The sequence below is a fragment of the Amia ocellicauda genome, chromosome 1, assembly GCF_036373705.1.
Source record: "Amia ocellicauda isolate fAmiCal2 chromosome 1, fAmiCal2.hap1, whole genome shotgun sequence".
Lineage (NCBI taxonomy): Eukaryota > Metazoa > Chordata > Actinopteri > Amiiformes > Amiidae > Amia > Amia ocellicauda.
Window position 1 is genome coordinate 17,799,348 of NC_089850.1, and position 25,601 is coordinate 17,824,948.

At 40.9% G+C, this 25,601-nt stretch overlaps 2 protein-coding genes across 2 annotated transcripts in view; both read left to right on the forward strand.

Moving 5' to 3' along the window:
• igf2r (insulin-like growth factor 2 receptor) overlaps positions 1 to 11,609 on the forward strand; it is a 45,651-nt gene extending 34,042 nt beyond the window's left edge. Inside the window, exons 39-48 of the mRNA XM_066697456.1 lie at positions 896 to 1,048; positions 1,249 to 1,483; positions 2,051 to 2,187; positions 2,425 to 2,542; positions 3,487 to 3,633; positions 4,134 to 4,318; positions 4,689 to 4,875; positions 6,145 to 6,297; positions 7,418 to 7,487; positions 7,796 to 11,609. Of these exons, the coding sequence (XP_066553553.1) occupies positions 896 to 1,048; positions 1,249 to 1,483; positions 2,051 to 2,187; positions 2,425 to 2,542; positions 3,487 to 3,633; positions 4,134 to 4,318; positions 4,689 to 4,875; positions 6,145 to 6,297; positions 7,418 to 7,487; positions 7,796 to 8,218 (1,808 nt within the window). The 3' untranslated portion in view covers positions 8,219 to 11,609. The remainder of the gene's footprint in view (positions 1 to 895; positions 1,049 to 1,248; positions 1,484 to 2,050; positions 2,188 to 2,424; positions 2,543 to 3,486; positions 3,634 to 4,133; positions 4,319 to 4,688; positions 4,876 to 6,144; positions 6,298 to 7,417; positions 7,488 to 7,795) is intronic.
• Positions 11,610 to 12,649: 1,040 nt separating this feature from the next.
• On the forward strand, positions 12,650 to 25,508 carry slc22a2 (solute carrier family 22 member 2). The gene is made up of 11 exons (XM_066697460.1): positions 12,650 to 13,298; positions 14,411 to 14,514; positions 14,787 to 14,941; positions 15,157 to 15,325; positions 16,282 to 16,396; positions 18,873 to 18,973; positions 20,315 to 20,529; positions 22,274 to 22,382; positions 22,606 to 22,718; positions 23,339 to 23,438; positions 23,864 to 25,508. Exons 1-11 carry the CDS (start codon positions 12,882 to 12,884, stop codon positions 23,949 to 23,951), a joined length of 1,686 nt encoding a protein of 561 aa, XP_066553557.1. The 5' UTR covers positions 12,650 to 12,881; the 3' UTR covers positions 23,952 to 25,508.
• The last annotated feature ends 93 nt before the right edge of the window (positions 25,509 to 25,601 follow it).

Here is a 25,601-nt window from a genome sequence, read left to right on the forward strand (position 1 = left end):
AGCACATCCCACAGATGCTCGATTGGATTGAGATCTGGGGAATTTGGAGGCCAAGTCAACACCTTCATCATCAGACAAGGCCACTTTCTTCCATTGCTCCGTGGTCCAGTTTTGATGCTCACGTGCCCATTGTAGGCGCTTTCGGCAGTGGACAGGGGTCAGCACAGGCACCCTGACTGGTCTGCGGCTACGCAGCCCCATACGCAACAAACTGCAATGCACTGTGTGTTCTGACACCTTTCTGTCAGAACCAGCATTCACTTTTTCAGCAATTTGAGCTAAAGTAGCTCGTCTGTTGGATCGGACCACACGGGCCAGCCTTCGCTCCCCACGTGCATCAGTGAGCCTTGGCCACCCATGACCCTGTCGCCGGTTCACCGCTTTTCCTTCCTTGGACCACTTTTGATAGGTCCTGACCACTGCAGACCGGGGACACCCCACAAGAGCTGCAGTTTTGGAGATGCTCTGACCCAGTCATCTAGCCATCACAATTTGGCCCTTGTCAGAGTCGCTCAGATCCTTAAGCTTGCCCCTTTTTTCCTGCTTCTATCACATCATCTTTGAGGACAAAATGTTCACTTGCTGCCTAATATATCCCACCCACTGACAGGTGCCATGATAACGAGATTATCAGTGTTATTCACTTCACCTGTCAGTGATCATAATATTATGGCTGATCGGTGTATGCATGTGTGTGTATGTGTGTATATAGATAAAATATAGAGCTATAGATCTGTAAATAAATAATGTTATGACCAATGTATGAAATCGTCCAGTGATGTCAATAGCAGCCAGCGTTTTAAATATCCAAAAGCAGTGGTGTGCAGCTGCAAAGGTGGTCCAGGTTGTATTGTTTTCCTCATTTATTCATCTCTGTGTTTTGTTTCAATTCCAGTGACTGAAAAAGAGGAAGTATGCGTCTTCCCTTTTCAGTTCCAAAAGAAACCCTATATGAAGTGCACCACAGATGGCAGGGTTGACAACCGAGATTGGTGCGCAACTACGGATGACTACGACAGAGATGGAAAATGGGGATTTTGCGCAAATGGTAAAAGCTGACAACTGTAAAATGTATAAAATAAGATCATAAACGGTGAATAGAAGGTACTGCTCTTATTGAGAGTAGACTATAAACAAACCAATAAATTCTACCTCTACCATTCTAACTGTCCGATAAAGAAAATGGTGGAGCAGGGAAGAGCATGAGAATTGGGATTAACTAAGTGTCTGTTGTCCGGTGCTGTCCAGTCACAGAAAAGAAGAGCTCCACCTTCATCTTCAAGTGTGATCGGTCAGCCGGCCGAGGCTCCCCCCAGCTGCTCAGCGTAACCCAGGGCTGCTCGACCCTTTTCGAGTGGAAAACCAGCGTGGTGTGCCCTCCCAAGAAAATGGAGTGCAAGGTGGTGAACAATCACATGACCTATGACCTGCGCACCCTGTCCTCTCTCACCTCTCCCTGGAAATTCAGCCACAACGGCGACTCGTGAGTGGGCTTGTTCGATGCGCCGTTAAACACTTTCAGCCGACTATGGTGTTTCTCCATTACACTTGCTTGAAAGATCTTCCAGCTCAGAACTTAAAGGATTCAGATTTTATTTAATTAGCAAGTACAAACACAGACATAATGTTACAGATTTAAACTGAATACCAGTACAGGTATCAGTACAATTGGTAATATTCATGAATATGTCGTTATAAGGCCTTAGAATGGTGGATCAGACACAGTAGTTTTCCTATGACTTTCCTGGTTGTATAATTCAGTTAAAAAGGAGCTTGGTGTTTCTTGCTTACATTGACAAACAAAGTTTCACATAGGTTTTAAGCATATATTACCGAGCTAGAATCACATGTTTGGAAGTTGACGGTTGCAAAGAGATCACATGGCTTTGTATAAGTCATGAGAGAGTTGGCTAAAATGTGAATGCCTTCAGCTTGCTTCCCAAGGGATGATGGTGGCAGTGTGTTACTTATTATTGCTGAAATCAGAGAAGCTGTTCAAGCAGTACCTCTTTTACACAACAGCATTTGGTTTTTCCACTTGTCTTGTTAGGTACTACATCAATGTTTGCCAAGGTATGTATGGAGGCCTGACGGACTGCCCAGAGAACGCCGCTGTGTGCCGGAGGACATCAAAGGGAAGCACGCAGGCTTTGGGACTAGTCTACACCCAGAAGATCAGTTTTAGGGGCAAGTAGATTCTGTAAAGCCCTTAAATGGCCCAGAAAAAATGCAGGGCTCGAGAGACAGGAATAAGATTTAGAGTAAATACAAATGTAAATGTTCTTACATGTTCATTACATGATTCCAACATGAGGGATGACCAGAGACCCCTGCAGCCCTCGAGGAGTGGAATAGCTCCCCCCCCCCCCACATAGACTCTCAGCATCCACATTAACAGTCATGTCTGTTGTTTTTACCCCACAGATGATAAGATCCATCTTAATTACTCTGGAGGAGAAGCGGTCTGTGGAAATGGGTTGCCAGCAAAAACCATTGTGCAGCTGCAATGTGGGAACACAATGGGACACCCCAAGTTTCAGCAGTGAGTATGCCGGGTGTAACAAGCCTGCCCTCTTGCTCACAGATTGGTTTATTGAACACAGTTGTCTCTTCCTGTCATGTCTGTCACCAAGGGCTTACTGCACTTCTTACCTTTTGATGACAAGATTCCCTTTACCTAGTAATGTATTCAAGTAGCCAGAGTCCCAGATCTTCCAGGATCCCTATTTCCTGGATGAAGCAGTGTGAGAAACGTCCACTAGTCCAGATAAATAACTACACTTAACCATGGTGTTGGAGCAATTGTTCTTATTGTAGAGCTGTGTGATCCTGTGTTTAGTTATAAAGAAATTGCTTCTGGAAAGGCGATAATCTATACATTACTGTCAGCATTATCAATGGCAAACCGTAACCCTCTGAAAGTAGTTTATAGAAGATTTGGTGGTTAAAGTAATCTGTTTTTCATATTGTATCTGTCATTTTAATTATTTTTGGTAATCATTTTGGCAAAGAGAAGTGTGTTTGCAAGGAGAATACAAATACAGCTGTAAGAATAAATCAAATGACAACATGGATGAAGACTTCTCTTGCTTGCCGTTTATATCCCGGATCCTGATTAATATTTAGCTCTGAAATCTTGCAACGAAAATTCCAGATCCTAGTTAAAACTGGGAAAGCGAAAAAAAAAAAATTAAAGTTAATTTGAAAGTGTGTTCACTGTAACTTTTGATTTATAGAATGTTAAAACCACATCGGATATTAGATCCATTGTCTATATTACATTTTATTTTCCTGGTATGATGTTGTAATAAGAAAACATAGCGTGTGTGTGTGTGCGCGTCCATCCCAGATCCCACATCACTGCTCCATTTCCTTCCCATGGAACCTCATTCAGTGTCAAAGTAAGATCATTTGACCCAGCCATCTGTCTTCCTGTACTGCGTATTGCTCATATTTAAGCCCTGATCACTCTCTCCTGTCCGGTAGGATCGACGAGGCGAACTGCGAGTTCTGGCTGCACTGGGAGACACGGGCCGCTTGCGCCGTGGTCCAGCAGGAGGTGGAAATGTTCGATGGCACCATCAAGATCCCAGACACCGGGGTCAACTTCAGCCTGGGCGCTCTGTACAACAGGTGAGATGAGGCAGGTCCGCAGCCTGTCACCACACCCGGTATGTCTGCGTAACACTCCCCAGAACCAGTCGCCCGGGCTACCAGAACCCTTCTAGTCTGTAGGTTCGTTGTTAAGGCAAACCTACACTTGTAGCTGAACCCAAGACTGGCAGAAGTGCATACAGTAGGTTGTGTGAACAAGCCTTGTGTTCAGACCTCTCGGTGGAGCCTCTCTACAGGGGTTGTAAGAGGGGCAAAGGCTACACACTGGCCACTTGTGCCTCATGAAACAACATTGCTTTCATACGCACAGAACAAACAGAACAGTTCAAGGCCCAGGAGGGTATTGGCACAAAGGCAGCATTGATTATTAACTTCGCTGCTTTCTAACGATGAGCCTTGTGCCGATGGACAAGCTACGGAACAGAATTCACAAATAAAAAATACAAAAAATAGGTTTACCAATAACATGTATGTCTTTTTATTTATTTTTCTCCCCACCCCTCCTCCACACCATTCAGGCTGTATATAGCCTCTGGAGACATCAGGGCCAATGGGGACAAATACATATATAACATCCAGCTCTCTGGCATTACGAACACCTCCATCCCTCTGTGCAAAGGGGCCAAAATCTGCCAAGTCAAAGTCAATGGAGAACACCGAAGGATAATCGGCTCTTCCAGTAACGCAAAATACTACATCAAAGGTAATAAGACGTGTTTCCCTCTTTTTTTTCACCTCTGGTGCTCAGTGGCTCATGTCTTCTGATTTCTGTGTTCCAACTCACTACCTTAAAGGGCAGCCCTAACTTTAACTTTCCAGCTGAGATTCATGTTAACCACTCGGTTTGCTTGTCAAGTGTTAAGATCCGGTTTGCTTTATGGCATTTTAAAGCTCAGTTTTTACTGGGCCGTGGCGCCCCATTGTACTAAACAAACCAGTGAGTCGTGCATTGGGAGGTTTGGGGATTCCAGCTGTGGTCTGCTGCAGCCAAGTTAATTACTAATGGCCTGTTACAGAACTGGGAGGGTGTCAAATAATAAATTCTGAGCAAATGTATATATTTATTTTTTCAGAAGATAGCCTGGATATCTTGATCCCCTCGGACTCGAAATGTGGACGGGATCAATCCAAGAAGGTGTCCTCCACCATTTTGTTCCACTGTAGCCCATCCGCTGGGGACGGCATCCCAGAATTCCTCCTGGAAACAGATGGTTGTCAGTACCTATTTCTCTGGCACACAAAGGCCATCTGTAATCTGACGTAAGCTACACTACAGAGAATACATTTTACACCCCCCCCGGTTTAAATTCAGCCTCTGGAGACATCAAGTCCAATAGGAACAGATACATAAACAACAGTCTTTTCGGAGAACATCCCTGTTGTTAGTTTCAGTTAATAGACGAGAGCAAATTTTTCTATTTGAGTTAGTGAAGTTTAAAGTAAGTCACAAACCACAAGAGGCTTTGTATCACACAAGCTCTTATTAGACCAGCTGATGAGCATTTGACTTTGCATTGCATTGGTTTAAATTGAAGCTGCAATTTTTATATTATTGTTATATTTATTTCAATCGCAAGTTTAAAATATTTAACAAATATATTATTTTTAAACTAGATTAAATACTCAGCCCACAACCCATTTAAACACGGCAGGATTTTGCTTTTGCCATGTGGAACACCACAAGACAGGACTTGGATGAAATGTGCCCCCTCTTTCCAAACAGATTTCGCTGTGCGAGGCTAAACTCCCACAGCACGGCTTCTCAGTCTCTGAGCTAGTAAAGCAATATTAAAACTCAATTTTGCAGCTTCCCACGCCTAATGGTTTAGAAGTTGCCACACTTGTCTGGGCGTCGCAGTGAGGAACACAATAAATGGTCCAAAGTTTAATTGGACCATTGAACACTGAGAAATTGGCGGGTACCTTCCAGAATAAAACCCCCTTTGTGTTTGCTGGAACACGGCTGCTGTGTGGAGCAATAGATTTTGCATTTCAAGTGGTCTCTGGCTGATCTCTTTGGCTACCTGAAGTGGCTTCCTCTTTCTGGGCGAGTTGTATGTCAGTAGCTGTTCTCTGCCAAGGCGTAAATCACAAAGAAACTGCTAATTTCCCATAAGATGACAAGAATCGCTGTGCCGCCTTTATAACGAAAGCTAAATCTCACTCGGGGGACCTACGTTAATCCCTTTTGCATTGGTCAGCTACAAGTGTTGAGAAATCCCATGGGCAGCCTAAAAGTGAAACAATTTAAGGACGGAGATGCTAGATCTCAGAAAGGTGGCTTTGGAACAGGATTTCTGAATGATCAAACAAGTATGTTTGTCTTGTTAAGATCAGAGGCTGTTACTATGATACCAGAGTTCATTTCTGTCTGTGACGTTATCAATATAAAACAATAGATTGTTAACATCTTCCTCTTGTCAGTCGCATCCATTCAACCTGTTCCCATAATTCTGATCTCCAGTTTGTATGAATCTATATGATGTAATTAGTTCTTCAACGGTTTCTCTGCATGTGCTTTCTTCGCAGCGACTTGTTGGACAAGTCTCAAGGGGGTGAGGACGAGGGTGAACACACAGGCCTGTCTGGACGGAGCCAGGCGGTGGGGGCAGTGCTGAGCCTGCTGCTGGTGGTGCTGACCGCTGTCCTGGTCATCCTGCTGCTCTACAAGCGCGAACGAAGGTAAGGGCACAGAGGGCAAGGCACCACAAACCATGGAGTAGACGGAGGCGTGCAGCACAGTAACTATAGCAGAAGCACAAGAGTTCACTTTGTTGTTATTGTTACAAGTTATTATAAGTCTAATCATGGTATGTGTCCTTCATACACGTAATTGCTTTTATATCCCATGAACTGTTGCTGTGATGCAATCTCGGACTTCTTCAAAGCAAACTGAGCTTGCAGCAGACAAGAAATGTCACAGATTGTGCGAAGACTAATCAGCGAGCAGCCAGAGTGGTAGGGTGATTGCCACATCCTGTCAGAGCAGACGTGTAGAGGGGCAGAAAGGCAAGAGTGACAGACAGACAGACAGACAGGCAGCGAGCAGTGGTGCAGGCAAGACCGATCGTTGGACAGTCGGCAACAAATTTCATGGGAGAAACGTGTATTTAATGTAAAAGATTCCAGGCAAGTGTCTGTCGTCATATTTGATGAAGGGGAATGTGGTGAACAGTGAGTGCAGGAAGGTTGTGGTTTTTGTTGTTGTTGTGGTGGTTGTTGTTGTTGTTGTTGTTGTTGGGGTTTTAATTTTTTTAATGACTTGTTGTGATCGTATGGAATTCAGAACTTGTGAATGAGTAGAGATTTGATGGTGGAGGTGGGGGATGTAATACTTTCAAGTACATCCCAAATGTATTTACACACTTATTTCTCTGGGCTTTCACAATGTTTTTTAACATGGTGGTTTGAATATTTAAGTGTAGATAAGGACACCATCTGACTTGCTTTACCTCTGGCCTAGGCTGGATTTGATTAGACTCGAATCAATTTATGGTCTGGTTTTGCTCCTTCGCCGCTGGCCACATTGACACTTCACATCACAGCGGTGCTTCGAGGGCTTGATTGGAAATACTTCACACAGATAACTCCACAGAAAAGCCAGCTGGAGAGGGGTTTTCTGCATGTGTACTTCTCCCAATCCAGCCCTGGAGTGTAGGAGGAAAATAAAGACCTTGTGGATGCTTGATTGCATTGCCATGAGCCACTTTCTGAAACTGTTCAATTTGCTGTTGATATGTCGCAATATGCGTAGTGAGCTGCCCTGTTTATGCAGAACTGCGATCCTTTCTTCTTTTTCTAGGGAACTGGTGATGCAGAAAGTGACGGGTTGCTGCCGAAGGGGAGCCAATGTGTCCTATAAATATTCCAAGGTAAGACCTCTGGGAGACGCCGGAGTCCTCTGGGAAACAGAATTCAAAAGCAGGAGCTCATGTATATACAATCACTAGTTCATCTTCTGGTAGTACTAAAGTCTTGGTTTACTAAATACTAAGTTTCATGAATAAATATGAATGCATAAATGTTGTGTGTTCTGTATCCTGCCTTGTTATGATGAACACTTTGCCTTAGTCGTTGCAGAGAAGACACGAGGCACAGATGTTGTTAGGAGGGGTATGGATCCTTCCACTGGCCTGTGGCAGGTTTCCCTCATCCTAATGCTGCTTTCCTCCCCTGTCAGGTGAACACTGAGGACGAGGGGGTGGAGGATGAGACGGAGTGGCTCATGGAGGAGATAGCCACACCAGACTCCTCCTCGCGGTCCGGCAAGGAGTGCCAGGAGAACGGACACGTCGCCACCAAACCCGTGAAGGCCGAGGCTTTCGGGGCCTTCCCTCTGGACGAGCAGGACAGCGAGGATGAGGTGTTGAGTGTGCCGGGGGTGCGCGTCCACTCCGGCCGTGCCGCCCTCCAGCGTCTGGGCGGGAAGGCCGCCCCCCGCAGGCCCCTGCTGGGCGATGAGAGCGACGAGGACCTGGTGGGGCTGCTGGAGGAAGGCGAGAGGATGGACCAGCCCAAGCGCAGAGAGAAGCCCCGGAGGAAGAGAGCCGGGAACCTGGCCCCCTTCCACGAAGACAGCGATGAGGACTTGCTGAAGGTGTGAGTCCTCCTCAGGTCCCTCACGTCCCTCACAAACTCCTGCCTGAACTGAGTCCGAGCTGCTCTGACTGAATGTTTCTATAACAATTTGCCAATTTTTTTTTTTTTTTTTTTTTTTTTTTTTTAAAGGGAAAAAATTGTCTATTTGCTGTTGACCGTTTTAAAGAAGATTTTGTTTAGTTTTTTGATCCTCTTAAATGGGATTTAAATCCTCTTTACTGGTACAAAAACCTTTTTTTTTCTTTTTTCTTTGCTTCTTTGTTTTTCTTCAATCCCGACTTTTTCGGTTTCGGTTGCTTTTCGGGACCCTTCCAATCACAGTTAAACAACTGTCCTGCACTTTTTTTTTTTTTAATATAATGGATATCCACATGAAGGATGTACTGGAGAAGCCCCGAGTCAGGGTTTGCCAAGAATGTAGATGACGGAATACGTGGTACCGTCCCCTTGGGATGCTGTATGGGGAAAGTCATACAATATCTACTGACATGCAAAGAATACATTAACCTGAGTGTGTTTTCTTTTGTGCATTTCTATCAAATATTTATTTAATCAGTGAAGATCTTGTTTGTGCGTCACATGAACGGTGACCAGCCTCGTGTGTACTGAAGCGGCAGTTCTTCAGCTTCCCGCATTGTGAAAAGGCTTATTCTCTCTCAAACTCGCACAGTCTCCATGCTGGGCCAAGGGGTGGGGGATGGAGCACGTGGGATTGATTCCAACTCCAATGTCCAGAGGCTCGAGAACCTGTCGTTTCATGAAGCTGAACCTCCTGTCAACCAGATGTAAGGATCATTCCAGTGCCATTGAAGATGTGACATTTATTTCAGCTTTCCAAGCAGCCCGAAAGTATTGATCTTTCTGAAAGTTGTTTGATTAGCATGCTAGGGAGAATCAGGACATGCTGTCGGTCAATAATATTCTTGTATTTAAACTGAATCATTTTAATCAACGCTCATCAAACCTTTTTCCTCTCAATTTATGAGGTCACTCACCACAGATAGCAACCAGTCCCGTCTACAGATGAGTGTTCCTCTCACAAGCAGCCTGACTGGCCGCAGTGAGTTCATAGTAATAATCCAGATGTGACGCAGGCAGAGACAATGCAGATCATACGGGTTTATTTTTCATTTAGTTTCCACAACATTTAATTTTTGGACTATTTCACACCGTGGGAATGGATTTACTGCACTTTATCAATGGCAAATCCCGGTTAGCGGGCAATCGTGAAGATCCGTGTCTGGCATGTTGCTTGAGGTCCACGTGGTTCAGAGGGTGTGTAAATTACTGAACACCTTTAAGATTTTCTTCTTAAAAAGATTCAAATCTCCAGATCATGTTACGTAGGGTATTCCTGAGAATTTGTATAAACTTTTACTTTAGCTGGTTACCGTACAGGCCTTTACACTGTTTGTAGAAGGGTTAATGGAGCCAAGAAATACAGAAATGTCTGCCAAAGCCTTTTTCTTCTGTGTTTGGGAAGGATAAGCCCATAATTTCAGTGCTAAAAGCTGGTAATTACAGTATTACAGCCATGTTCGCTTTCAGGGTGATTTAGTTTGTTTTTCCAAAGCCCCTTTCTTTTCAACGGTATTTACACGTTCAGTTTTTGAAATACTTGTAACATTTTGAATGTTGAAATTTCATAAGAGACGTGTTTCCCGTTGAAAAGAGCAAAGATTCGTTATCCTTTCATACATTTTGGGGAAAACTAGCAGGAGTTTGTGTACTTCGAAAATCTGGATCAAATGCTAACGGAAGAAAAAAAAAAGTGAAATTCTGCATATATATCTATCCAAGTTTCGAATCGCTGCATTAGTTTATTACAGATATAGCTGAGCTTGTGGCAGGGATTGACCGAAATCTACTTTTATCAGTTGTGTTGCAGAAAGGATGTGTGAATATTTACTGTCTGTCTTGTGCGCATGAGTCACCCTGAGCAGGACCTGAGCAATCTTCAGCTTCTTTCAACCAGTATTGCTAAAGTCTGTTATCAAGATGACGTTTGCAGCAGTTAATTTAAAACCCTTTCATCATAATCCACCAACTCTCCACTCAGACTGAGAATGTTTTGCACAGCAATACAAATAACTCTGCAGCGAGTTACCATGGCTTTAATGAAAGAGATCAATGAGTTGTATATCCATTCAACAACTTCCACTCAGAAGGGAAGGTATTCTGTGATGGGATTTTCATGAGGAAAAAGTGATATGCCTGGGATACTCCAGAACATGGAAAAACTGAAATTGTGCCTTTACAAATGGATCCTATTTATGTGTGCATCATCTGACTGTAGACCATGATGGTACCGCCATGTTTTATTCTTGAAGCTACACCACATTGACAGTCTCTTTCTTTTCTTATACAGTTTCTTCTTGGGGTTGAAAAGATAAAAAGCCTAATTTTATCCATTCTCCATAGGCCAATCAATGTCAAATCTGGCCTGTTTTTACAGTTTACTTCCATGTCTTTCTCGCTCGCTCCCCATGGAATCTGTTCCTCCAGAATCTCAGTACGGTTTATGTGGATTTAAAGAGGTTTGGTAGGGATTGGAAATTAACAGCAAGTTGATTGTTGGTTACACATCAGTTACTCTTGGACCATGGAGCATTCAGTCTGTCTCCTCTTATTCTTGTCCTCTTTTTGTGTGGTTTTAGTATATCTTTTTTGTTTTGAACTAAAACATTCCCGCAGCTATCCTGGTGTAGAGTAATTATGAATACAAGGCTGTTCTATTCCATCTTCCCTGGAGCTTTGGTATCTCGCCCTACAATCCTTCCTAAGAATAGCATAATTAATGAATGGGAGTAACTGAGCTCAAATTCCAGTGCACCTATATCACTTTCTTTAGGAATGAATCATGCATTTGTATTTATTTATTTATTTATTTTATTTTGCATGCTCCAATCACTTGAATTGTTTTGGTATGATGTCAGTTAGAGCAACAGTAGCCCCACTCTGTTCTCTGTTGTAGTTTATTAAGGCAAACAGGTCCTTGCCACAGACAGGAGTGGTAAAAGCTCCTGTGCTGTTGGTTTGAGTTCTAGGTGAAGTTTTCTCCACACATTCGGCCCCGCTCCTGGTGTCTGCAACCACACTGCATCTTTCTGTAACTTCTGGACTGTCTGCCTCTGCTGTATCTGCCAAAGCATGATGTGTTGGTACACAGAAGTTGGTACTGATAATGCGAGACTAAACTCTGAACCCTCCTGCGGCTGGATTTTCCTTTACTGATACGTGGTTCTCAAGAAATTCTTTTTTTACGAGATTATTTTACTGCTTCCTTTGTTCGTATTTTTTTTTTTGGTTTCTTGTCTGTTTCCTATTTAAAATAAGATGATTTGTTTGGTGTAAGACAAGGAATTGCATTATTTCAATAAAAAAAGATCAGCCAATTGTGTTCTGAGCTGTGTTTTCTTTTTCTTTTCTGCATTATGGGATAAAGCATGGCCGTCGTAGTAGTTTAATGTATTTGATTGTTCGAACAACTTTTACATTTCACTGCGATACATGGTTCCACCTTTAATGAATACCTTTAATGTAAATCCAAGCTAATGGCTCAACATGGAGTGAGAGCTGGTTAATATGTGGAAGACAATGGTGACTGAGACGGGAGGAACCTCACATTCAGTTGAAGTAAGTCACTGACTTGATTTTGTACTTTGGCACTAATTGTCACACACTGCTGCCGATGCTGAGCTGCATCATTTAGGAGAACCGGATTGCTGCTAGACATTCTTACACAGGAATCTGTCCACGGCTGTTGAACCGCATAACAAGATCATATTAAATATTGACTTTTATCTAACATTAAATGTAAACCTGCTAATGATCAGACAGCATCAGGGATTTATATAATTAAAAAAAAGGTGATTTCTGCTGTAACCTACAGTTCCTAAATCCAGCACGTGGTGCAGTGGAAATTGTGTTCCTTTTATTGAACTTCTACCCCATGGAACTCTTTGCAACGTGAATTACAGATTCACATTATATAGCACTGGGTACTTCTCCAGACTCTCTTTTCTATTCTTTATTATGGACATACTTTATATATTTCTGTTTCCCAATTTTTCCTCATCTGGACCTGTTGTTCTTATTGAAAGATTTGTAGTAAAACATTGGTACATATTGCATTAATGCAAAGAAATACTGCTTTTTAAATTTTCAATTTGACAATAAATACAAAAACCCTAAACTATAATCTGAGTTTTCTCCTGTTTGAGTATTTGATTTACTTAGAATGGCAGTATGTGTACGTTATTTGCTTTTTAACATTGCCACAGAAATTTCAACTCTGCACTATTTTCGTAATCTCAGTTCTGAGCCCTATGCTTAATGTCAGCGTGCTCAACACAGAGGAAAATGTTGCCTGTTGTGGGTGGTCTAGGCTTTACCCCTGTTCACTTGTAAGAGAGCTGTCTTTTTTGAAAAGCAGGAGAACCTACCTCTCTCTGACTCAACCAATCCGATATGATCAGGCAGGAACTCGTATAATCCTTGTTGGTCCTTAAAAAAAAAATAAAAAAATACTCAAATGCCTGGGTTATCTATCAGAATATTAAATCCCCCAACGTCAGTGCTACCTCTGGACTCTTGAACTCCCCTGCTTTGGTAAAAAGGCCGGGGCCCTAGTGGAGGCATTGAGAGAGGGACCAGGCACTGCGGACATGACCACCTTTGATGACATCTTGGAGGAGGCTGGGAAGTTTGGGAGGAGCCAGAAGCGCGTCTTCGGGCTGCTGTGCCTGGTGTCAATACCCTGGGCTGGGATCTATGTCGGGATTGTCTTCCAGGGCTTCACGCCAGAGCACTGGTGCCGGGACGCGCGGCTGGAGAAGCTGAGAGAGCGCTGTGGATGGGGCCTGCAGGACACCAAGACCTACTCCGCACCCCTGGTGAACACCTCGGGGGGTCTGATGCACAGCAAGTGCGAGACGTACAATGTGGACTGGAACCAGACTGCTCTCGTCTGCCAGCACCCCCCGGCCAACATGACGGCAGCGTCTTGGAAGAACACGGCACTCATCTCCTGCAGGGATGGCTGGGAGTTCGACTACGAAGGCAGGTCTTCATTCGTGACCGAGGTAAGATGACCCCAAACTGACACTGAACGTCCAGCAGCAACAGCAGTTCAGGCCAGATGTCAAGCTGGAGAAACATCTAAGCTTCCAATTGTGGAGCACGTTGAGTCATCTTCTGATCAGGCTGCAGGTTTTATATGAGTCTATGCCAGGAGCTGGATAATACAAGGTTATTATCTTAAGTCCAGCTTATTAGTCTATATTTTGAGTCCGTTTTAACTGTAAAGTGCAATCTGTATAAGAGTGTTAGCCAGTACAATCATAGTGCAAAGCAATTGGGCTTACCCTGACCATTTGTGTTCCTGTTCATTTATTTATTCTTTGTGATTCTGATTATTTGAACGTACATAATAACTGCTAGGTGGAAATATAAATTGTTCCTTTTTTAACTTCTGTTCTATTGCAACTTTCAAATAGCTGCTGGAAACGAATCTTGTGAGAGTTTAGAAAACACTGGTATTGCTGAAGCTATTGCTCCTGATTTTGATCACCTTTCCTGAGATGATGTACAATAAGGGTTTCGGAGGAGAGCTTGTTTTGCCAACTCGTTGTTTGTTACCCTGAGCAACCTACTTCTGCACTGTCCCTTTGATAGTACATAAAAGTTATATTGTAAGTGACTGTGGAGTGGCAGTTGTTTATGCATAGTTCAGCCCATCGTCTCTGAAAAGTTGCTTTGGATGAAGGCTTCTGCTGAATGACTAATTATGATGAAGTGTAGCATAAGGAATTTCTACAGAACTTTTTTTTTTAAAGAAGTATTTAAAAACAGGCAGCGTGAATCCACAGTTAATTAAGTTTAAGTACAAACACCTGGATGCATTAGTTGCCGAAGCTGACTGCAATTGATTGACAGCATTCAATATGAGTGTAACAGTAAAATAATATAATCTGACATGATCATTTACTCCGGTAAATGCAGTGAACATGGTTAAATGTGATCCTTATTTTGTAGCCAGAAACATCAGGGCACAGTTTGGGTGTAGTTATTTAATGGATGAGAAAAGAAACTGCCTTCAGTATTCCTTAAAATGCTATTGCTTTCAGTGTTGTTTGCTGTTGTAAGCTGATCTCCTCATATCATGGTGTCTCATAGATATTCTGTCTGATTTCAGTTCAACTTGGTATGTGAAGACGCCTGGATGGTGGATCTCTTCCAATCAGCTGTGAACGTGGGGTTCCTGGTGGGCAGTATTATTATTGGATATATGGCAGACAGGTAAAGTCACTGAACTGACCTGGGGGCCTTAGAGGAGCTGGTGCATGACTTGGAAAAGCCTGTAATTTTGTGAAACATTATACACCCTGATTATCATATTTTAGAAACATTTGGGAGGTTTGAGAATTGTGTTTGAGTGTGGAATTTAACTTTCTATTGTGCTTTATTTGATTAGTAATCAATGAGCAATGTAAAAATGTATTCTGCGGAAGAACAAACAACCTCAATAATCTTTACAGTTGATGAGAACATATTATTTTATTTTTTTGCAGGTTCGGCCGAAAGATCAGCTTTCTGATGTCCAATCTCTTCAATGCGATAACAGGAATTCTGGTGGCTGTCTCTCCCAATTACATCGCCCTGTTGGTTTTCCGAACACTGTATGGACTTGGTGTCAAGGGGGGCTGGGTTGCTGGCTATGTTCTCAGTAAGACTTCTGATTTCTCTATTTCAACATTGATCTGAATCCAACTGTTTCACATTTACAGAGCAAGATGTGACTCCACAATATTTCATTCTGACCATTTTAAAAAAGAAAATAGAAGCAAAATTATCTGTTCTGTTTTCCATCAATATAGCTTGAGAAGAAGAGGATGTTTAAGCCATTTTAACAGGTTGTTATTTTTCCTTCTCTCCCCTTAGTTACCGAATTGGTGGGAGTGGAGTACAGACGGACAGTTGGAATCCTCTACCAGATGTTCTTCAGTATTGGAATCCTAATCCTGCCACTGGTTGCTTACCTCATCTCTGACTGGCGATGGCTGCAAGTGGCTATCACCGCACCTTACTTTGGTTTCTTAGTCTATTACTGGTAAGTTGCCATTAACAAATATAATCAATATGAGAATTTAGTCATATTTATCAACAGGGCAATTTTGCTGATAAAATCGGATAATGGAGAATACACTCTGAAATACAGACTATTTAATCAGGAATAAAATGTACTAATGGTACTAGGTCTAAGTGCCTTATAATGTATTAACTTGAGTACAATTAGATGTTATGTGGAGGTTTTAGGCAAGTAATCAGCCTAACAGTGGCGTGCACAGACATTGTGGGGGCATGGGCTCAAGCCTAAAAAAGGGCACCCTGTGTTAACTGCGGTCCGGGAAGCCGCCGAAGTGCGTTCTGGGGGGGGGGGGGGGATAGCCACCGAGGTGTGGTCCGGGGGGGGGGGGCGCCGCTGAAGTGCGTACCTGGGGGGCGGGGGATGTGAGCTGCCAAGGTGTGGTCCAGGGGTGGAGAGCCGCCGAGGTGCGGTCCAGGGGGCAGGCGCTTGGGAGAAAAGGCACTTTGGAAGTCTTGCATAAAAAGGGCATGTGCTCTGCACAGGTTGAGCCTTACCTGTGCATGTGCCTGCAGCCTAATATGCTAAGTTGTATGACCGAATGCCAAGAGCATGTGTATGTCTAACATTATGAGATGTCAAAAAACCAAATCCTTCCCTTTAAATGCCTGCAAAAAATGTTGCATTTTCTTTTTGTTAATATATTGTGACGGGTTTGTTGCACCCAGTGTTTTTTATTGTGTGGAACCTAGTACCAGTCCTTCCTGGTTATTGTCCATTTGGCAGGTTATTTTATTTACAGGCTCCTGGCTCATACAGTGCACAAACGCTCTGCCCCGGAGTTAGACGAAGTCACATGAAAGTTTATTTTTCCTAGAATAATTTGAGAAGCATCCTTTCTACCTTGACCTTGGAATGTTTTATGCGATTGTGATTCATTTCTCGCAATTAGGTCCCATTAAAGTTACTGTTTATTCCAGGTTCATTCCTGAGTCGCCAAGGTGGCTACTGTCCCAGAAGGAAAACAGCAAAGCTGTGACTATCACAAAGGCAATCGCTAAAGAGAACAAGAAAACACTATCCAAAAACCTGGAGGTAATAGTCACAATCATTTGAGTTTGTGGAAATAACAAAGACTGTCATGACCTTTCAAGCAGATGTCTATTCACAAGCACTTTAAGCATGATTTCAAAGATAAGAAAGATGGCAAGATACGAAACTGGTCTTAAAGTGAGTTTTAAAGTGTGAATCATTTATATTTTATTTAAACCCTTTGAAAGGAGTTAAGTGGCCCACATGAGGTTTATAATGTTTGATGCAACCAAGTTCTCATTTAGCTCCTTTTGAATATCATACTATTTATCTTCCATCTCCTTCATCAAAATACAGTGGCATACAAGATGTATCTCAGGTTTCTGTCTCTTATCGTATTCAAAGTTTGTAACTGCTATGAGAAGTGGGGTGCCAGGAGGGATAACCCTACCAATACTGGAAACCAGATAAAGGCTGATTAAGATCAATACACAATTCAGTAAGAAAGAATAGCTGTCACCAGGACATGGGCACAAAGAGCCAACGCTGCTCGACCTGCACCCTGTTCCAATAGTCAGAGATTGGTGTATTTCAAGAAAATAATTGTCAAGGAAAGACCTATAACAGTTGAATTAGGCAAATCAAAGTTACAGTCAGTACTTGGGCTGCTTTTAGTTTTCTGTATGAACAGAATTTTACCCCATGAAGCTGATTATTTTTTTCATAAGTAATTGTTACTTATTTCTTGTTAGTGTTTTCAGTTTTTCAGCATAATAAGTAACGTTTACTTATTTACTTATTTCTTATTTGTGTTTTTTGAAAAATAAGTAATACACTCATTCCATTAGTTTCTTCAAAAATATGCAATTAATTAATTAATTAAGGTAATGGTTAATTATTGTTCTGTTTTCAGATTTTCAATAACAAAAATATTTCTGTGTATAGTTTTTTCAAGAAATAAGTATTTTTATTTTATTTTATACCAATTCCTTATGTAGGTTTCCCTGTTTGCCTGGAAACAATCGTCAACCAGGGCTGGTTGTGGCCGAATCGTGGGAAAGTATAAATACAGTGGGCTCAGGAAGGCAGAAGCTTAGTTTCTGAGAAACCTTTTACTGTTTATCCATATGAGAAACATAAATAATGAGAATAGTTATCAATAGCTATTTTAATGATAAATCAATGACAAGTATTGACAATTGTTATTTTATTGACATGAAAAATAAGTAATGAGAAATGTTGCCTAAGTTCGGAACGAGGACAACCCCCAATCACACTTCACTCCTGGTCCAAGCATAACCAATGAGATGCACACCTTTGGAAATCCACAGCGCCGCAGCCTCTTGCTTTATTTAGTTCCAGACTTCTTGCACAAAGCCATAGCAGATCCTTGAGCAAACCTGCTACATGTTGTCTATTACTTTTTATCGATGTATGCAGAATAAGTAATGAGATGTGTGTATGTATCGATGTGTAAAGAATAATGCTGTCCTATATGTCCTAAAATTCGGACAAGGGGATGTAAGAAATGAGTAACCATTACTTATTAAAAAATAGAAATAATAAATTACTTATTCCTTGAAAGAACTAGAAACGTAACAATTACTTATTTAGTAAAACAATAAACATGGAATTAAAGTAACCAACAGGGAAATGTAAAAATAAGTAGGCTAATCGTTATGTGAAATAAGGACTAAGGAATGAGTAATCATTACTGATTTCTTGAAAAACAGGTGAAAATATAAAAATAAGTATTATAAAAAAATACTTATTCATAGAACTCTGAAATAAGGAAAAAGTAACCATTACTTATTTTTCATAAAAAGAAATAAGGAATGAGAAGCATTACTTATTTTTCAAAAACTACAAATCAGAAATAAAAAATAAGTAAACATTACTTATTTTGCTGAAAAACTGAAAACACAATATCAAGAAATAAGTATTATTATTACTTATTGACAAAACTGAGAAATATAAAAATAAGTAATCATAATAACATATATATAATTTTATTTAAAATGCTTTCGATATATGCAGGTGCATTGGTTTGACTTCTTAGAATAATTTGTAATGAGATATGTTTTTGATATAGGTCTGTTTCTAAGGGACTTATTTAATTTATACATATAATTATGTGCTTGCTAGCATGCATTCAAAGTCCCCTGGGGCTGCTGACAGTTGATCCTGATCAAATGTACAGACACAGATTTCCACTGTTGCAGTGAGCAATAGATTGTTTAGAGAGAGAGCAAACAATACATTGTTTAGACTGTTCAGTTTATGAAGTTCTGATGACAACAATTTACAGAAAACATCTGTGGCTTTATGAAGTTCCATTTGTTTTACTTGAGAGAAAAGAAAAAAAAAAAGAATTGGTAAACTGTCTAACCATGTCTGAATAGAGAAAATCAGTCCACATCCGATAAGGCAATGCAGCTCCTGTCCTCAAACGATCGCCTCATCTTCCACCTTCCTATATTTATGTGTCAATGGACTGTATGCGTTTCTAAGCCCTAATGCTACCCTACCTGTTTCACAGACTCTCACAGGTGACAGTGAGGAGATTTCGAAAGTCTCAGTCCTTGACTTGGTCAGAACTCCGAAGATGAGGAAGTACACACTGATTCTAATGTTCAATTGGTAACTTTTTTTTTTCTCTAAATGCATAACCTGCAGGTTAAGAGTAACTAGACACATGTTTTCAGTATAAATTGATGATTATTATGATATACATCGTTACTGTATTCCTGGGAGTCATGTGAACATGTTCATGAATATCACTTAGCCTATAGAGTGTGGAAATTAAGATGGTCTATGGCAACCCAAATTGTCATTTAGAGATATCTCAAAATATAATTTAAGATATCTTAAATCGAATGTGAGATATCTCAAACTCAATTTCAAGATATCTTGAATAGAATTTGAGATCTTGAATTGAATTGCAGATATCTTGAATTGAGTTTGAAATATCTAAAATTTACTTCCTGTTGCTGTATGTTCTCTATGGAATTGAATTTGAGATATCTCAAAATGCATTAGAGATATCTCTAAGAGAAATCTTGAATTATATTATTAGCTTTCACAATCTAGCGTGTAGGACTTGTATTTTGTTTACTGTATATTTTCCTATACACGTGTGTAAATTGGAATTTGTAAATTGCATCATGCTTTGAATTGCACTTCTTATTGCTTTTATATTTTGTGAGTTGCCCTGGATAAGAGTGTCTGCTAAGAAATAAATAATAATAATAATAATAATAACAATTGAATTATCTCAAATAAGACAGGAAGTCATTTTGAGAAATTTTGAAATACACAAAAGTCCATACAAAACATAGTTTTTTCACAGGAAGTCAATCTGAAATATTTCGAATTGGCTTCCTGTTCTATTTGAGATGTTAGTTAGTGGAGTGACGGAAGTTGTTTGAGATATTTATTTTAAATTGTGTGGTGGAAGAAAGATTTGGAGTCGGGAGTTCTAGTCAGAATTTATTACGTGCATGGGAGGAACAGTGCAACACAGAACCCAAAGGATTTTAGGCTTGCATGACACTGTTCCCCAAAAGTTTTGAGGCAGAAAAAGGCTTTTATACCCCCTCTGGTACATACACCCAAGGGGCCTTAACATTTTACAAACAGTGTCTGAATGGTCATTTCTAATAACTAGCAGTGATTTCATTGGCATTCTAAACTACGCCTTCCCATCTTATCAATATTATACTCATTACTCATGAATAATAATCATTAACCTCTACATTGCCAGTTGCATTGGAAGGTACTTTGCAGATAATACGTTGCAAGAAAGGAATGTGAGCTGCTGATAACTAAGTGAGGAGTAACAGCACATCAAGGACAAAGGCAGGATAGGATTTCTATATTTTTCCCCGACAATTGCATTTCGAGATATCTCTACATTACATTTTAGCTTGCCAAAGTGGTCAGTGGTCTCACCTTGTTTTGTGTCCCCCCACTTTGTTTCAGGTTCACAAGTGCTGTGGTCTACCCAGGCCTCATCATGCGTCTGGGGATCCTTGGTGGCAACATTTACATAGACTTCCTCATCTCGGGAATGGTTGAATTCCCTGCTGCATTACTCATCCTGTTCACCATTGAGCGCATCGGGAGGCGTGTCCCATTTGCAATGGCCAACATCGTGTCAGGGGCAGCCTGTCTCATTACTGCTTTCATACCCGAGAGTAAGTACAGCACAGGAAATCACAGCCGGAGCTCTTTCGTCTTCACACCGGTGTTCTCTCTGGATTGAACTCCTGACCTGGACCAAATCAACCACTGACCTTGTGTAAAGAAGATTCTTCCTGAAACAAAGAGAATTTGACTTGATCTGGATCATGGTGCGAGTCCTTTCACCGGCACAAAACAAACAATCAACTCTAGTCCTGTGTACTGAACCCCACTGAAATGTTACAGGCTGAGCTTGGCATGATGGTTCAACCACATATGAGAAAATTCACATATTTGTAATGATTATATATATATATATATATATATATTAATTTAATCATAATGTATATACACCGATCAGCCATAACATTATGCCCACTGACAGGTGAAGTGAGTAACACTGATAATCTCGTTATCATGGCACCTGTCAGTGGGTGGGATATATTAGGCAGCAAGTGAACATTTTATCCTCAAAGTTGATGTGTTAGAAGCAGGAAAAATGGGCAGCGTAAGGATCTGAGCGACTTTGGGCCACATTGTGATGGCTAGACGATTGGGTCAGAGCATCTCCAAAACTGCAGCTCTTGTGGGGTGTTCCCGGTCTGCAGTGGTCAGTACCTATCAAAAGTGGTCCAAGGAAGGAAAAGCGGTGAACCGGCGACAGGGTCATGGGCGGCCAAGGCTCATTGATGCACGTGGGGAGCGAAGGCTGGCCCGTGTGGTTCGATCCAACAGACGAGCTACTGAAAAAGTGAATGCTGGTTCTGATAGAAAGGTGTCAGAACACAGTGCATCGCAGTTTGTTGCGTATGGGGCTGCGTAGCCGCAGACCAGTCAGGGTGCCCGTATTGACCCCTGTCCACTGCCGAAAGCACCTACAATGGGCACGTGAGCATCAGAACTGGACCACGGAGCAATGGAAGAAGGTGGCCTGGTCTGATGAATCACGAGTTCAAGGTGTTGACTTGGCCTCCAAATTCCCCAGATCTCAATCCAATCGAGCATCTGTGGGATGTGCTGGACAAACAAGTCCGATCTATGGAGGCCCCACCTCGCAACTTACAGGACTTAAAGGATCTGCTGCTAACGTCTTGGTGCCAGATACCACAGCACACCTTCAGAGGTCTAGTGGAGTCCATGCCTCGACGGGTCAGGGCTGTTTTGGGACCTACACAATATTAGGCAAGTGGTCATAATGTTATGGCTGATCGGTGTATATTGTACATATATGAGTTTTCAATTTCACGTGTGATTTTATGCTGATTACAGGAAATCACCAGAAACAAACACTGCTTCATTGGTTTACAGCTCCATCACAGACAGCTGTGTTTACTGAGGAACAGATGATGCTTAACTAGAACAGTTTTACAAGTGGTGAGATTTTAAAGTCCAGGCAAAAGTATGCCAAGAAATTACTTAGTTAAAAAAAAAAAAAAAAGCAGGACAATATTATGAGGAAAGGGGTTGTGGGAGGTTTTCACTTAAGCTTGAAGCAAGAGACAACTCCTATTGTGGCTGCTCTATTATGGACCCATGACACAATCAGTCCATCAAATACAGTATTAAAGACAGATACAACACACACTAACATTTCCCATCTTGGAAACCCCACAGCTCCCCATCGTCACATAGGGGTCCGTTCTGGTTGATCAGGCCAGTATGCAGATCGTCAAGCTAAAGTACTTCGTTCTCTGCCTCCATAAAACACATCTAACTATAAAATCTTTCCTAACAGATTTTTTAATTTCATTTTTAAAGGTGTTTTCTGGCTTAAAACGGCAGTCGCCTGCGTGGGCAGGTTAGGTATTACGATGGCCTTTGAGATGGTGGTGTTCGTCAATACAGAATTATACCCCACGTTTATCAGGTGAGAACAATGCCGGTGCATTTTCAGAGACAGAAGGACGAGTGCGATATGATCATTAGTTTGACGTTTCTGTGAATTTCAAGTAGAGACAAAATGAAAACAGCCCCTAGTGGGGAGAATCTGAACTCTGCTGATGAACATTCCAGTGCGCGTTCATTGTTACACCAGCCTGTGTGTGACCAGGCTCTTCAAACCTTGCAAAGAATGATATTTCTCCTTACAGGAACCTGGGGGTGTCTGTGTGCTCCACGTTCTGTGACATCGGGGGAATTGTGGCCCCGTTCCTGCTGTACCGGTTGGCAGTTATATGGATAGAGCTGCCACTCATAATTTTTGGTATGTAAATGTAGCATTGCAGGTGTGCAGGCCTTTGCCAGCACTTCTTCCCCCACTACTGACCAGCCCAGCCAGATAATACACTTCAATATAAAGAGCTGTAGGATGTCCAGTGCTTTCTTCCTGCTTTACATTACTCTATAACTTATTCTGTTTACTATAATCTATGCATTCATTGTGTATAGTGATATTGCTAACTTCTTAAAGTTTTTTTTAAAGCATATAGATAACAATTCTGCATCCTTGCAGGTGTTACAGGTACCTTTCAATGATCAACTGATTATGAGCTGGGATAAACAGGTGTTTGGACAGAGCTATATTCAATAACCACTTCAGTGATTCAGACACCACTTCAGACAACCCTTCCAGCCCTTGGGAAGTGGAATATCCCATCCCTGATAAAGAACATTGTGTGTTAAATATTTTCAAAGCCAAGTCATACCGGATAGAGGCATCTGCTAAATTACTACTACTAATACTAATAATAATGATAACTTGCATTATATGTCTCTCTTTTAAGATTTGTTCTCCAGTATACTGAACATTTCTAGCACCGCCACAGAAGGGTAAAGACTCTGGCCAGCTTTGTGTGCTGTAACTCACTTTGCTTTGTCCCACAGGAGTGCTGGCCTTTGTTGCTGGGGGCTTGGTCTTTATGTTGCCTGAAACGAGAGGCGTCCCCTTGCCAGAAACAATAGATGACATTGAGCACCCCTATAAGTACGATTTATTTGTTTGTTTAAATATTTATTTATTTACATATTTATTTTATCACAGTAGCACAGTATCACATTGGGAAGTGGGAAGGGAGTCATACTTCAAACATTTTGTATTTCTGTGATATTTCAAAGATATGACCTCAATATATTTTACTCAAATGAGACCAGAATTAAATTTTGCATGAATCTACTCAGTAGCTCATGCAAGTCATCATACCTGTTTTGTGTATTTAAAACACAAAACAGGTTTGTGTCTGAAATTAAATAGTAGGACAGTGGCACTGGCACTCCTTAAAATTACCTTTGTGGGGGGATGGTTTCTTGTTAGTCTAATTTGTGTATTATGTATTATTATGGATTACATAGACAGAATCTAAACCTCTCACATTTACCAGTGCATATATGTATGTTTTTCTGTTTTGTCAGGAACAAAGAAAGTTCCATCAAAAACCATCAGATGGTGACACTTCTTACTTCAGATGTGACAACCAACAAAGAACCAGCAACTGTATGATCTATGGGAGACTATGGGGGACAACAAAAGGCTCATATACTGAAGTCCAATATGGGAGAGAATCGTAGCACAGAGGCCACGCTCTACTCCCTGTTCATAAACACCAACTGAACCTTGGCCCGTTACCCCTGACTTTACTTTTTCTGTCCAGAATATAAGCGGCAGGCTAGGGCTCGCACATAATGGTGACTTTCTTCACCAATATTTGCTTGTTTTGTATGTGCTTCAAAGGAAAATAAATGAACATATCCTGAAAGTATCATAACAAAATACAAAAACATACATTTCTCAGGGATCAGACTGTAGCTGGAAAGGCACTCAAACATTAACGCAGTTTCTTAGCTTACATGTACAAAAAATTGTGTCAATTGGCCTGCTTGGTAATCAAATCTATTTCTTCATATTTCAAAACTGAATTTCAATATTTTTGCATATTGCAAATATATTTTTAAACTTGTCTGTATATTCCTTTCTCTTGAGGGTAGTAAGAAACAGTTTGTTTTGTTTTGTTCTTTCTATCGTTACTTGTTAATTTTTAGATACCTTTAAATCCATAATCTTCCTGTACTGAACTTCACAGTGATTTTTTTTTTTTTTTTACTTACTCTAGTTTAATACATCCATGTCACTTATTTTCCCAATGTGTTTTTTTCAAGTGTGTTAAAATATATCTTTCATTTCTCTGTACTTCTGCCCTTGCTGTTGTAAAATAACTTATTGAGATTGTACTTGACACAAAAAATACTACATTAAAAATGGATTCAGGGACTGATAGAAATAACAGTGATGTTACTTCTATATTCATGTTTAATCAGTGTTCAACTAATATGTAAATGTTTAATATGTGTAGGCTATATTATTTTCTGTAGTATTTGAGGAGTTTTCTGATGGTTTGTCAATGCAACTGAAGCTATTTCAATGTCATAAAGATCCCTGCAGTTCCCAATTGCCACAGTTAATGATCAAGTGTTTTAACCTCACTGTATTGTCTGTTTATATGGACCTGACTGTTTTAATAGATTCATCATTGCCCTAAACATAGATCTGCCTCAGTTGATCGCAAGGTGAAAAGACAATATGTTTGCAATCATTGCTTCTATATACCAGCCACTGTTAGGTCACGTTTTGGTCAGTCCTTGGATGGGAGACATCTCAGGACTCATATTCATAGACAGTAATTATGCCGCCTGAATACCAGGAATATGTTATTTAGATATTTTGTTAAATCAAATCTGATGGTTGATAAAATAACAGCATCTTTAAAGATACAAAAAGATGGATTATTTGTATAGGCACTGGGATAGGAGACTAGCTGAAGGACATTAAACTTGGGCTAAAAATTAGAAGAAAAAGCAAATAAAGGGTATATTTCTTAGGTTTATTTTATTCTATTATTTTGGTTTATTGTTTTAGCTGGGCTTAATCCCTGGAAGCAAGGTCATGTAGTCCTGATTGTATGTATTTCTTGTTCTTTCATGTTCCTACACTTGTGTATTTTCCTTCTTTCTGGTGGTCAACTAATAAATAAGTGGTCACAAGGCCACTCTGTTTCCCGCATCTGAATTCTGTTGTGTTAAAAAGGTAATAAGTCAATGACAATATGATAGTTACGTACTGTCACATGTGAAGAAATATAACGAGAGCCCAGAA